Source organism: Larimichthys crocea, chromosome X, assembly GCF_000972845.2.
Source record: "Larimichthys crocea isolate SSNF chromosome X, L_crocea_2.0, whole genome shotgun sequence".
In the NCBI taxonomy this organism is placed as follows: Eukaryota; Metazoa; Chordata; class Actinopteri; family Sciaenidae; genus Larimichthys; species Larimichthys crocea.
In genome coordinates, this window is record NC_040020.1 from 23213100 (window position 1) to 23226576 (window position 13477).

General features: G+C 46.4%; 1 protein-coding gene across 6 annotated transcripts; it reads right to left on the bottom strand.

Annotated features, from left to right (window-relative positions):
- Positions 1-361: 361 nt before the first annotated feature.
- nfkb2 (nuclear factor of kappa light polypeptide gene enhancer in B-cells 2 (p49/p100)) lies at positions 362-11885 on the bottom strand. Of its 6 annotated transcripts, none has more exons than XM_027283358.1 (23): positions 11721-11885; positions 10070-10106; positions 9615-9684; positions 8324-8364; positions 7426-7524; positions 7140-7291; positions 6774-6886; positions 5833-5991; positions 5632-5736; positions 5442-5530; positions 3497-3635; positions 3291-3426; positions 2851-3029; positions 2623-2764; positions 2396-2510; positions 2106-2313; positions 1848-2017; positions 1657-1759; positions 1384-1568; positions 1211-1292; positions 951-1120; positions 739-850; positions 362-624 (listed from the first exon to the last, which is right to left on the bottom strand). In XM_027283358.1, exons 1-23 carry the CDS (start codon positions 11735-11737, stop codon positions 554-556), a joined length of 2694 nt encoding a protein of 897 aa, XP_027139159.1. In that variant the 5' UTR covers positions 11738-11885; the 3' UTR covers positions 362-553. The 6 variants fall into 6 exon arrangements, with proteins under 6 accessions (XP_027139159.1, XP_027139158.1, XP_027139162.1 ...); XM_027283357.1 differs by having other exon boundaries at positions 2851-3027; positions 3292-3426; positions 9615-9690; positions 11721-11884; XM_027283361.1 differs by lacking the exon at positions 11721-11885 and adding an exon at positions 11084-11688.
- Between the last annotated feature and the right edge of the window lie 1592 nt (positions 11886-13477).

The window sequence follows — 13477 nt, forward strand, 5'->3', positions numbered from 1 at the left end:
GACAGGTGTGAGACAGGTGTGAGAGGTGAGCGACAGGTGTGAGACAGGTGTGCGAGGTGAGGGACAGGTGTGAGACAGGTGTGAGAGGTGAGGGACAAGTGTGAGACAGGTGAGGGACAGGTGTGAGACAGTTGGACATTTCAGCTCCTGGACATTGAGTCAACACGTCTCGGCTCCGATATTAAAATGTTCGACACGTAATTAATCATGAAACTTCTCTGGAGCTCGTTAATGTTCAATGTTTTTCCTGGCAGATTTAAGGACTTTCAAGGCGAAATTCAAGGACTCCTGATGTTCCATCAGACGTCACAGAAATATGAAACGATCAAAACAAAATATAAATTAATTAAAAACTGAAACATCAAAGTCAAACATTTATGATACGGCAATAAAAATCTACTTCCTGTTTATTTACACGGCGGGGTCCGCCCGGAGCGCGGCAGGTAAACAAACAAAAGTCCGACTCGGTCCAGGTTCAGGTTCAAGTCCAGGTCCAGTTCTGCAGAGTTCTGAGATGACCCAGGCTGCTCAGGTGACTTTCATTTCCTGCCTGTCACTGATTGGTCACGGGCGGCTCGTCTTCCTCCATTGGCTGACTGCCGAAGCCGCTGTCAACCGTGGCGTCTGATTGGACAGAAAAACGTGAACAAGGTGAGAGCGGCTTCAGTTAACCACATGACCTCACAGGTGTGTGTGTGTTTTACCTGTGCTGTGTGTGTGTGTGTGTGTGTGTGTTACCTGTGCTGTGCTTGTCGTCTCGTAGTTCTGTGTGTCTCAGCAGTCGGACTCCTTCTGTCAGGCCGAGAGACTGCAGAGCTTCGACCAGCCCTTGGACCGGACCTCCACCCAGCTGACGGAGACAAGCAGCAGCATGATCAGAGACGTGAACACGTGTGTTAAACTCCACACGCGTGTTAAACTCCACATGTGACCCGTGTCGGCGTGTTTACCTTGTAGTGCTGCAGCAGGTGTTGGCACGGCGTCGGACTGTCCAGGTACAGGTGAGTCAGCGTCATCATGCCCAGCTTCTCCGCCAGCTTCCTCCAGGGGACGTCGCCGACGCTCAGCACCTCCACCAGCCGGGACAGCGTGTCCTCGTCCAGCCCCGAGGCCTCCACCTCTGCAACACACACACACACACACACACACGTTTGTTAAGGTCAAAGTTCACACACTGAGCTCCAGATAACGAGCGACCTCGTTAACGAACCTTCAGAGCTGCTCGGCTTCATCTTCTTGCTGCAGTGACGACTCGACTTCGGACTCTGTTTGGAGTTCAGCAGGTTCCTCACCTGAGGGGGCGGAGATTAGACATGATGTCATGGCGTGACATCATCTTTGATGATTCTTTAAGACTTTTATTTTGAAAGGACGGCTCGTTACCTTCTGGCATTTGGCAAGGTCCAGAGGGGTGTGGCCTCCTGCAGGTCTCTTGCGAGGGTTGATTGGCTGCGCGGCGGCGTCTCGCTCTCTGACCTCGTCTCTGATTGGTTCGTCTTCGTCCTGCTCTTCGTCTGAAGACGAGCTGAAGAAGAGCGGCTCGTCGTTCTCCATGTTCTTATCGGCACCTGAAGAACAGATGGAGTGACTCAGGTGTGTTTGTGTGTGTGATGATGTCACAGGTGTGAACAGGTACGTCGTGTCCGAGCGTCTCACCTGCAGCGACGAGCATCGAGCAGAGCGTCGGCGAGCCCAGACTGGCGGCCAGGTGGAGAGGCGTGTTTCCTCCAAACGTGCACGCGTTGACGTCGGCCTTCAGCTGCAAACACAGAGCGATGATGTCATGATGTGATGTCACTGAGGGGCGGGGCTACAGGTGTGTGTGTGTGCGTGTGTGTGTGTCGTACCTCGGTGATGAGCGTGCATGCCACCTTGAACAGGTTTTCTCTGACGGCCAGGTGGAGGGCGGTGTTTCCACTCTTCTGCTCAGGTGCGTTGATTTTGGCTCCGCCCTCCACCAGCAGGCGGAGGCAGCGCTCGCCGTCCCTCCTCACGGCCAGGTGGAGCGGGTGGAGACCTGCGGTGGAGAAACGCTTCAGTTTATCTAAAGTTACCAAATCAAACCTGGTCACGTGACCCTGAACGCGGCGCTGACGCTGACTCACCGTGGTAATCAGGCGTGTTGACCAGGTGGGCGTGGCCTTCTCCCAGGTGAGCCAGCAGGGGGCGGAGTGTGGCGTGGTCTCCAGCCAGCGCCGCCAGGTGGATGGGACTGCGGCCATCTTTGTCCAGCAGGCTGGGGTCGGCCCCCGCCCGCAGCAACACCTCCACCACCTTCACCTGCCGAGTGATCACCGCCAGGTGGAGCGGCGTCTGCAGACAGGAAGTGAAGCGGTCAGCTACCTGTGCGTGCTCGTTAGCTCTGAGCTAATTACACATTGTTCAGGTGAGTTACCTGTCGCAGGTGGTTGGCTGTGTTCAGGATGTTCTGCTGCTGGCTGCTGAGCAGCGTGTGGATCAGCTGCTGGATCACACCTGTCTGCTGGTGGATGACGGCCAGGTGCAAAGGACTGTGGGAAATCAAAAGCCACCAATCAGATCTTTGAGCTGAGGAGGAGCCGGCGCTCCCTCGTTAGGAGGAGCCGGCGCTCCCTCGTTAGGAGGAGTCAGTTACAAACTCACGTGTCTCCGTTGCCGTCTTGCACGCCGCAGAGGTGTCTCTGGATGGCCAGGAGGACCCGGGCGTCCCCGGTGCTGCAGTACTGCAGCAGGGCGGCGGCGGTCTGTCTGGCGCTCTGAGAGGCTCGACTGTGCAGGGCGGCGGCTGGAGACACGATGGACACGGCGGCGAGATTAAAACACGGACGGGGAGAGACACACACGTTGTCATGGAAACACGCCGCGTCTTACCGATCTGAAACAGCTGCTGCTGCAGCGGCGAGCCGGCCTGTCCGTCCGTCTGAGGGGCGGAGCCTGACATCTGAGCTCCTCCCCCTCCACCAAAGCTTGTGAATCCTCCTGTGAAGAAAACTCCTCCTGCGCCTCCTCCTGCGCCTCCTCCGTTCATCTGATGGCTGAACTGGAATCCTGCAGGAGGAAACAAACACTTCAGACGTGGCGTCCCTCAGGGATCCAGTTTAGAGTCGCTGACGTTTAAATAAAGTTTAAATAAAGTTTGACAGGTTCAGACAAACGTCACCTTCACTCACAAACAGGAAGTAGACGACCATAAAAGGTCATATCACGGTTAAACAGGAAACGTTGGAGCTGACTTTCACTGACTCGATGGAAACTCTCGCTCCTTCTCGGGTTTCTATACCGTGTTATCAAAACAGGAAGTTGAAATCCTACCTCCTCCTCCTCCTCCAGCTCCTGCTCCTCCAAACCCTCCAGCTCCTCCACCTCTTCCTCCTCCTCCTCCACCTCCTCTCCAGGTTTCATAGTGAGGCAGCGGCTTCTGCTTCTTCCTCAGCACCTCCTCTTTGTCTGAAACACGAGGCGAACGTTAGCGACTGAAACAGACACACTGCTTCCTGTCAGGTGGTTCTGTGCTCACCTTGGACCTGTGGGATGTAGGTGAACTGTTTGGGGTCGCTGCTGTCGCCGGCTTTCTTCCTCTTCAGCTGCAGGAAGACGGTGACGGGCCGCTCGATCTCTGCGCTGTGATAGGGCGGCGTCTTGAACACGATGGCGTACTGAGGACAGAGAAGACACGATGAACACTCGCACAAATAATTGAGTCTGTTTCTATGAATAAAGTTCTTGTTGACACTCTGCAGCGAACAGGCTCAGCTCAAACATTTCAATCAGATCAAACTTTTCTAAAGATTTCTGTCTGATGAAAACTAAGAGAGGACTTTGTTACACGAGCCTGTAAATGATGTTTAAATTAAAATGTTTCAAATATTTAAATCATGTTTGCAGCTCATCTGAATTTCTGTTTGTTCTTCACAGACCGTTTGAAGGAATTCCCCGTTCAGCTGATCAAAGACGAGCTGCTGTTTTTGTCTTTTAGTCACTGCTGTGGTTTCAAAATGAAAACACTGTGTGTGTGTGTGTGTGTGTGTGTGTGTGTGTGTGTGTGTGTGTGTGTGTCTCACTCACACGCTAACAGTGAAGAGTTTTTTTTGATTGTTCCCTATGAGGACAACAAAACTCTGCAACCACTGACACTGTTGTTTTTCTTTGTTGTTGTTGTTAGCCTGTTGTTAGCTGTGTCGTTAGCCTGTTGTTAGCTGTGTCGTTAGCCTGTTGTTAGCGTGTCGTTAGCCTGTTGTTAGCATGTTGTTAGCTGTGTCATTAGCCTGTCGTTAGCCTGTTGTTAGCTTGTTGTTAGCCTGTTGTTAGCGTGTCGTTAGCCTGTCGTTAGCCTGTTGTTAGCCTGTTGTTAGCCTGTCGTTAGCCTGTTGTTAGCTGTGTCGTTAGCCTGTTGTTAGCCTGTTGTTAGCGTGTCGTTAGCCTGTTGTTAGCGTGTCGTTAGCCTGTTGTTAGCCTGTTGTTAGCCTGTCGTTAGCCTGTTGTTAGCGTGTCGTTAGCCTGTTGTTAGCCTGTTGTTAGCCTGTTGTTAGCCTGTTGTTAGCGTGTCGTTAGCCTGTTGTTAGCCTGTTGTTAGCCTGTTGTTAGCGTGTCGTTAGCCTGTTGTTAGCCTGTCGTTAGCCTGTTGTTAGCGTGTCGTTAGCCTGTTGTTAGCCTGTCGTTAGCCTGTTGTTAGCGTGTCGTTAGCCTGTTGTTAGCCTGTCGTTAGCCTGTTGTTAGCGTGTCGTTAGCCTGTTGTTAGCCTGTCGTTAGCCTGTTGTTAGCGTGTCGTTAGCCTGTTGTTAGCCTGTCGTTAGCCTGTTGTTAGCGTGTCGTTAGCCTGTTGTTAGCCTGTCGTTAGCCTGTTGTTAGCGTGTCGTTAGCCTGTTGTTAGCCTGTCGTTAGCCTGTTGTTAGCGTGTCGTTAGCCTGTTGTTAGCCTGTCGTTAGCCTGTTGTTAGCGTGTCGTTAGCCTGTTGTTAGCCTGTTGTTAGCGTGTCGTTAGCCTGTTGTTAGCCTGTCGTTAGCCTGTTGTTAGCGTGTCGTTAGCCTGTTGTTAGCCTGTCGTTAGCCTGTTGTTAGCGTGTCGTTAGCCTGTTGTTAGCGTGTCGTTAGCCTGTTGTTAGCGTGTCGTTAGCCTGTTGTTAGCGCGTCGTTAGCGTGTCGTTAGCCTGTTGTTAGCCTGTTATTAACGTGTCGTTAGCCTGTTGTTAGCGTGTTGTTAGCCTGTTGTTAGCCTGTTGTTAGCCTGTTGTTAGCCTGTTATTAGCGTGTCGTTAGCCTGTTGTTAGCCTGTTGTTAGCTGTGTAGTCCTCTCTGTAATGTAACTTTATGTAAATCACATTTACATTAATTTCTTTGAGACTCACCATCCACTGACCCAAACTTCAGCTTTGGTCCCCGGTTGGTTGAACTGTCCTCACTTACCTGTCTCACTGTGTCCCCAGATGTATGTTAACTCAGCACACACACACACACACTGTGTACCTGTTTGTGGACGTCGGTCGGGGAGAAGTCTCCAAACGCCTCCCAGCCTCCTTCATCGTCCTCCTCGTAGAAACGAATCTCTATGTCGTCTGTGACGTGCAGCAGAAATGAATACTTCAGTATTTAAGTCTGGAAAGTACTTTTACTCGTGGTACTTTACATATTTGTAACAGTTAAAGTTTGTTTTCACCTTTCTGGACTTTGTCGCAGAGCAGGAAGATCTCGTCTCCTCCCAGCACCGTGCCGCACGTCTTATCCATCCGAGAGATCTTCAGGTTGGAGGCGTTCGGTGATTCTGCAGGAGACAAACATCAGAATCACAGATGATTCGTTACCTTGGAGAAAGAAAGAAAGATTCTCTTCAGAGATGTGGAACATCAGCTGGACTCACTGCTGTCATAGATCGGGTTGGACACCACGGGTTTGAGCGCTCGGGTGAAGCCTCCGTTGCTGTCCTGCAGGTAGGCGGTGAACTTCAACCTGACGATGTTCAGGTCCATCACCTTCCCGAGCTCCTTCGCCTCCTTCAGGATGGAGTTCTCCTCCGAGTCTGAGGAGGGCGACAGCAGAGCGTCACAGGTCGGATCGACGCCGTGAGGGCGTGTGGTAACGTTGTGTTAACGTTGTGTTAACGTCGTGGTAACGTTGTGTTAACGTTGTGTTAACGTCGTGGTAACGTTGTGTTAACGTTGTGTTAACGTTGTGTTAACGTGGTAACGTATTAACGTTGTGTTAACGTTGTGGTAACGTCGTGGTAACGCTGTGTTAACGTGTTAACGTTGTGGTAACGTGTGTTAACGTGGTAACGTGTGAACGTTGTGTTAACGTTGTGTTAACGTTGTATTAACGTTGTGGTAACGCTGTATTAACGTTGTGGTAACGTTGTGGTAACGTTGTGTTAACGTTGTGTTAACGTGGTAACATGTTAACGTTGTGTTAATGTGTTAACGTTGTGGTAACGTTGTGTTAACGTTGTGTTAACGTGGTAACATGTTAACGTTGTGTTAACGTTGTGTTAATGTGTTAACGTTGTGGTAACGCTGTGTTAACTTGTGGTAACGTTGTGGTAACGTGGTAACGTTGTGTTAACGTTGTGTTAACGTGGTAACGTGGTAATGTTGTGTTAATGTTGTGTTAACGTTGTGTTAACGTTGTGGTAACGTGGTAATGTTGTGGTAACGTGGTAATGTTGTGTTAACGTTGTGTTAACGTTGTGTTAACGTTGTGGTAACGTGGTAACGTGTTAGCGTTGTGTTAACGTTGTGTTAACGTCGTGTTAACGTTGTGTTAACGTCGTGTTAACGTTGTGGTAACGTTGTGGTAACGTCTTACCTGTGAGGTGGCAGTGAGCTCCTTTCTGTCTCTTCCTCTCTTCTCTCAGGCGGCGGCTCAGAACCTCGACCACACCTTTCTTCGTCACGTGGAGGATGCCCAGGTTACTGAAGCTACAGGAAGTGACATCACCATCAACAGTCAGAAGGAGATTTGTGTTTTCATGATTCATGTTTATTATTTTCTGTCTTTAAAGTCTCCGTGATGAATTCCCCGTGAGCTCTGACTCACGTTTCTTTTTCTAAACGTCTCATTAATCATCGCTGGACTTTTTTTGAAACTTTCCTCTCTGACTCGTCTGTTTGTTTTGTTGTGATGATGTCAGTGAGTGAAGGTGTTGGTGCTGCGATCTGATTGGATACTGACGAGGCGGTGAGGTCGTTGGGGCCGACGTCCAGCGTGCAGGTGCCGTTCTCGGTGCAGTGGCGTCCCACCAGGCTGTGAGCGTGAACACGAGGAGGGTCGGAGTGCGTCACCAGCTGGACCTCCACCCGGGCGTGACCCACGTAGTTATTAATCTGAGACAACATGAGGCATGAAAATACTGCAGTACAAGTACAAATACCACAGTACAAATACTGCTGAGCTGATGTGACTGAAGCAGAGGTTGTACAGATGTTGTTGGAGTGTTGTCAGAGCGTTGTTGATGTACCTTCACGGTCGGGTAGGTTCTCCTGTTCTTCTCGCTGGAGGCCCCTGGGAGCCCGCCGTGGGACGGACCCTCACACTCATAACGGAAACGAAAGCCCCTCTGAGACACACACACACACACACACACACACACTTATTTACTGTTGCTGTTCGAGCACCGACTCAAACTGAAGGAAACTCTCTTTGTGTTCGTCTGGTTGCATAAAGTTTCTTCTTCCTCTTCAGAGCAGCTCTGGCTCATTTGCATACAGTCTCAGCAGTCACATGACCTTTATCTGCAGAAACTCCCTGACTTCCTGCGAGTTTGTTGGCGTCTCGTATGACTGTTGGGAAAACCCTGGATTAAAGGAAGTGACTGTTACAGTAAGGAGGATGACCCCGAGGAGGGGAAACACCACGGAGAGTCTGTTCAGGTGCACTCACCTGTTGTTCTTAGTAAACACACACAGTGAGTTTTAATGTCACCTCTTCAATGTCTCTTTCCTTTTATTTTGAAAATCTGTGTGTCTGTAAGTTTTCTCTCATTTTAAAGTGAACTGCTGTCGTCCATCTGAAGACTCCAGGTTACATTACATTTAGGTTCCACACATGGAACCTGGAACAAACTAAATTACTCAAAGACACCTGGTGTCATCAAACCCTGCGATTCAATTGGCTCTAAACTCATTGGAATAGAAGATGGTATCGTCAGCGTAGAGACGGACACAAAGCTGATTTGTAACTAAACGTATCGCTGATGTACTAAATAATCACAGTGGGCCTGAAGAAGATCCCTGTGGGGCAACATACAAGATAATTTGAGGATGTTTTCACATCTGATCTGTTTGTTTCAACCAGACCAAGAGCAAAAGCTCCGGTCTTTGTACGGACAGAGACAGGAAGTGAAGTCTTAGTCTCACCTGTTTGGGTTCTTCTATGATCTGAATGTAGGGACCGTGAGCTGAAACACAGAGAAAACTTCAGTTACTGCCTGGAATTATGACTGATGATGGTTTCTGGATTTCACCATCCACTTTCACGATGTCACCAGTCTGACAGCGAGTACTAAAGGTAGATCAGGTGCTTTCCCCGTCAGCGTTTTCTGGGAAGTTCACAGGTTCAGCTCAGCTTGTGAATGAACCGAATATTTGAAAGTTCAGGTCAGGGCAGTCCAGGGGTACTTTTGTTCTCGACAGCATTCAACAAATGATTTTCTTGGCTCTGATAAAAGACCCTGATGTCTCAGACCTGATGGTTGGTGAATGAATAAGACTTAATTTCAAAAGGTTATTGGGACGCCCCCCAATAACCTTTTGGGGTGTGAAGACTCTGATCGTGAACTTCACCGTCCCTGATTCAAGTCTGACCCTCGTTGCATCTGGAATATCACTGTCTGTAATAAAGCCACAAAAATGATGCGAACAAGTCCAAAAGGTACGATGGAGCTTTCAAGGTAACGCTCTGGAGGCTCGTTTACACATTTAGGTTTCATGTTGATGGGAAGGTCAGCACCTGATAGATCCATCAGGGACCAACACTTTATAAAACTGTTGGTCGAGGTTCCCGGTCAGAAAGTCTTTGACGAGTAGTACTGAGATGTTTCAAACAGGACGTTCTTAAAAGTGTGATGAACTAATACAAACTTGGTCCCTGAAGAGGTTCTACCCGTTGTTGGTCTGAGTTTTTAGGTTCTGACGGCCTCTATGTAAACTAAACGTAATTTAAGTTCCTCACACTAACAGGAAGTTCTTCGAAGACTGCGACTGTGTAGAAGAAACGTCAAACAAAACGTTCTCAGGGGCTCACAGAAAAGTCCAGACTTCTAGCAGGAACTGCTTCCTCCATGAGTTTGAGGTCCAGTCCTACAGGTGAACGTGCTCTGTGGTCAGAGGAGATCCAGGTTCTTGTAGTTTATGACCAAACATGGGGCAGCGGTCGTGCTTTGGGTTCCACCAGGTAGCAGGTTAAGGGACGGACCAGGGTAGGGGTACAACCGTATCTGTACAACGTCGAACTGAAGGTCGGAGGCAGCGGGAGTCGGCGTGCAGATGTTACTTAACTGTTGGGTAACTTTCTTTCAGTATCAGCACCTCCCTCAGGCGGGCGGAGACGTGATCTGAAGTGGAGGCGTGATGAACTGAGGTACGAGTACACGGCTCATAGATGACATCTGAACACGAATGAAGCCGTACACGTGATTTGGCTGCGTACCTGTCTCAGGTATGTAGGGTTCAGTCTTTATGTCCACTGGAGGAATGTAGTCGTACTGCATCAGATTCATCTGCAGCTGAGGAAGAAGAAGAAGAAGAAGAAGAAGAAGAAGAAGAAGAAGGTTTCATGAATCATCTGTTCTGGACGTGAAGTCAAATTAAATCAACATTCATCGATAATTTAACGTTTGACAGAATCAAGGACGTGACGATCAAACAACATTAATTAAGATTTTAAAGAGAATTTAAACGAGTTAAAAACATTTACAGCTAATGTTTCTCTCTCTCTCCATGGAGCCGTTTGAAACTCAAACTTCCCACACTGTGTTTGACACTGAAGTCACATTATGCAAATGAGTTGTGTACCTCATTAGAATAACTTAAAGTTGTCCTGATGTTTAATTATCTGTGAAACTTCATTAAAGACGAATAAACAAAGAAAGAAAATGAACTCACGTCGCTGTCGTAGACGTTGAACTGAGCTTCAGTCATCCTGCAACACACACACACACACACACACACACACACAGACACACACACACACCCACACACACACACACACACACACACACACACACAGTTAGAGGCTTTAAACTGAAAACACACACAGGAAGTGTGTGTCCACTCTCTGACCTGAGTGTCTTTAAATCTGTAAAAGTGACAAACTGCAGCAGGACGAGCCTCGAACACAATACCTGTCTCTCTCTCTCTGTCTCTCTCTCTCTCTGTCTCTCTCTCTCTCGCTCGCCCTCGCTCGCCCCTCCCTCCCTCTTTCAGTCACTTCCTGGAAGTGGCGGTCTCGAGGAAAACCCCCAGAATTCCAGACCAGCGCTGCTGCAGGGAGGGGGAGGGGCTATGTTGATGATGTCACTGTGCTGCTTTCAGTGAAGGAAAGTTTCCTTCGAGCAGAAAGAAAGAAAGAAACAAACAGACGTTCGGTTCTGACAGTCTGTTGACATCAGCTGATCTGGGTCAGAACCACGAGGTGGTTAGCTTAGCTTAGCATAAAGAGTAGCATTAGCATTGTTGGTCTACAAAACTTTCTTAAAGGGCCAGTACACTATTTACACTGAAGGTACAGCTAGCAGCTAGTTAGCTTAGCATAAAGGCTGTAAACAGCCTCAGCTCTGCTAACATGCTAACATACTAACATGCTAACATGCTAAGCTACGATGGTAAATGTAATAACATTAGCATGTTAGCATGCTAACATGCTAAGCTACGATGGTAAATGTAATAACATTAGCATGTTAGCATTAGCATGTTAGTCTTTGTTTGTTAGCATCGAGGCTAAGCGCTCGCTGATGCGTTCAGTGCCCCGTGCTCGTGTGGGAACACTGAGCGCTCTGTAAATCAGTGCATCGTCTGCGTACGCGCTGACGTCCTGCGGCGTCTCACAGCTGACAGACTGAAGTCTGGGTAAATAAACGTGCTGCGGCGTTGAAGGACGGCGCCGTGAATCAAACAGACCTGTCAGACCTCCGGACGCTCGCTGCTTCCTCTTTTCTCGCCTCTCTGACTTCCTGTCTCTGCTCAGCTCCTCGCCGCTCGGTCTGACTCTGATCTGATCAAACGTCTCGACGGCGCCGGAGGGACGGCCCCCTCTCACCACAGCAGCCAATCAGGCGTCAGCAGAGACAGCTCGTTAACATAAACCCACAGCAGAGAAACCCCGAGGGGGAAGTTTGTGCTCGGGGTATTTCTGCGTGACCTCCGACCTCTGCAGGAATCCACGCAGGTGATTTCCTGTTTGATGATGAAACGTTTCTTCATGTGGACGTCCAGATTTACACTTCCTGTTTGCAGCGTAACCATAGCAACGCTCATCAGAGCAACGATGGAGAGACGTCTGTTTGTTTACCCTCTACAACGAAAACCAATAACTAACATTCAGACAACGTTACCTCAGCGTTGACAGAACGTTCCAAAACAAACACGAACCTGCGCTGTCCCTTTAAGAAAAATGACGTTTGAACAATTCATTACGTGTCCGTGACAACACGAGTGATGTCATACGTCCACCTGACCGCCTGTTCTGATGATGTCACAAGTCACGTGATCACAGGACCAACCAACGAGCAGCTCAAACATGATGTCACCGACGTACCTGAGAGCTCCCGCCATGACTCAGCAGAAACACTGACGAAGACGAAGACGAAGACTCCTGATCTGTTCTTCTTCTTCGTCCCAACGGGATTTTCCTGCAGACAAGAATCAGGACCTAATCACCCACCACAGAGTGTGTGTGTGTCTGTGTGTGTGTGTGTGTGTGTGTGTGTGTTATGGAGTCATATCTAAATACATCAGAGGGAGTTTCCACTCTTCCTCGTCCAACAACAAACCTTCTCTTAAAGAGACAGTACGACAACAATGTGGTTAGCCTAGCTTAGCATAAAGACTGGAAACGGGGGGGAACTGTTAGCCTGTCTCCATCACAACAGAAGTCAGAATAAATGTCCTCTTTCAGCTGCAGGTCATGGTCTTCATCAGGCTCAGGGACCTCGCTGATGAAGACGAGGTCTTTGTACTGAAGTCATTATAACTTTTAATTAGTTTGATTCAAACCAACTTCTGAGCTGCAGTTTGTCAGTTAAACGTTGGTTAAACGTTAGTTAAACGTTAGTTAAACGTTAGTTAAAGTTAGTTAATTAAACGTTAGTTAAACGTTAGTTAAAGTTAATTAAATGTTAGTTAAAGTTAGTTAAACAGTAGTTAAACGTTAGTTAAATGTTAAAGTTAGTTAAACGTTAGTTAAAGTTAGTTAAACAGTAGTTAAACGTTAGTTAAAGTTAGTTAATTAAACGTTAATTAAACGTTAGTTAAAGTTAATTAAACGTTAGTTAAAGTTAGTTAATTAAACGTTAGTTAAACGTTAGTTAAAGTTAGTTAAACGTTAGTTAAAGTTAGTTAAACAGTAGTTAAACGTTAGTTAAAAGTTAGTTAAACGTTAGTTAAAGTTAGTTAAACAGTAGTTAAACGTTAAAGTTAATTAAACGTTAATTAAACGTTAGTTAAAGTTAATTAAAGTTAGTTAAAGTTAGTTAAACGTTAAACGTTAGTTAAACGTTAGTTAAAGTTAATTAAATGTTAGTTAAAGTTAGTTAAACAGTAGTTAAACGTTAGTTAAATGTTAAAGTTAGTTAAACGTTAGTTAAAGTTAGTTAAACAGTAGTTAAACGTTAGTTAAAGTTAGTTAATTAAACGTTAATTAAACGTTAGTTAAAGTTAATTAAACGTTAGTTAAAGTTAGTTAATTAAACGTTAGTTAAACGTTAGTTAAAGTTAATTAAATGTTAGTTAAAGTTAGTTAAACAGTAGTTAAACGTTAGTTAAATGTTAAAGTTAGTTAAACGTTAGTTAAAGTTAGTTAAACAGTAGTTAAACGTTAGTTAAAGTTAGTTAATTAAACGTTAATTAAACGTTAGTTAAAGTTAATTAAACGTTAGTTAAAGTTAGTTAATTAAACGTTAGTTAAACGTTAGTTAAAGTTAATTAAATGTTAGTTAAAGTTAGTTAAACAGTAGTTAAACGTTAGTTAAATGTTAAAGTTAGTTAAACGTTAGTTAAAGTTAGTTAAACAGTAGTTAAACGTTAGTTAAAGTCAGTTAATTAAACGTTAATTAAACGTTAGTTAAACAGTTAATTAAACGTTAGTTAAAGTTAGTTAATTAAACGTTAGTTAAACGTTAGTTAAAGTTAATTAAACGTTAGTTAAAGTTAGTTAAACAGTAGTTAAACGTTAGTTAAATGTTAAAGTTAGTTAAACGTTAGTTAAAGTTAGTTAAACAGTAGTTAAACGTTAGTTAAAGTTAGTTAATTAAACGTTAATTAAACGTTAGTTAAAGTTAATTAAACGTTAGTTAA

Excerpts from the sequence above, each read along its gene's own strand:
- nfkb2 (XM_027283357.1), bottom strand. Across the intron at positions 2,765-2,850 it reads GCAGCAGCTGTTTCAGATCG|CCGCCGCCCTGCACAGTCGA; the intron begins GTAAGACGCGGC and ends TCGTGTCTCCAG. Across the intron at positions 851-950 it reads ACCTGCTGCAGCACTACAAG|CTGGGTGGAGGTCCGGTCCA; the intron begins GTAAACACGCCG and ends TGTCTCCGTCAG.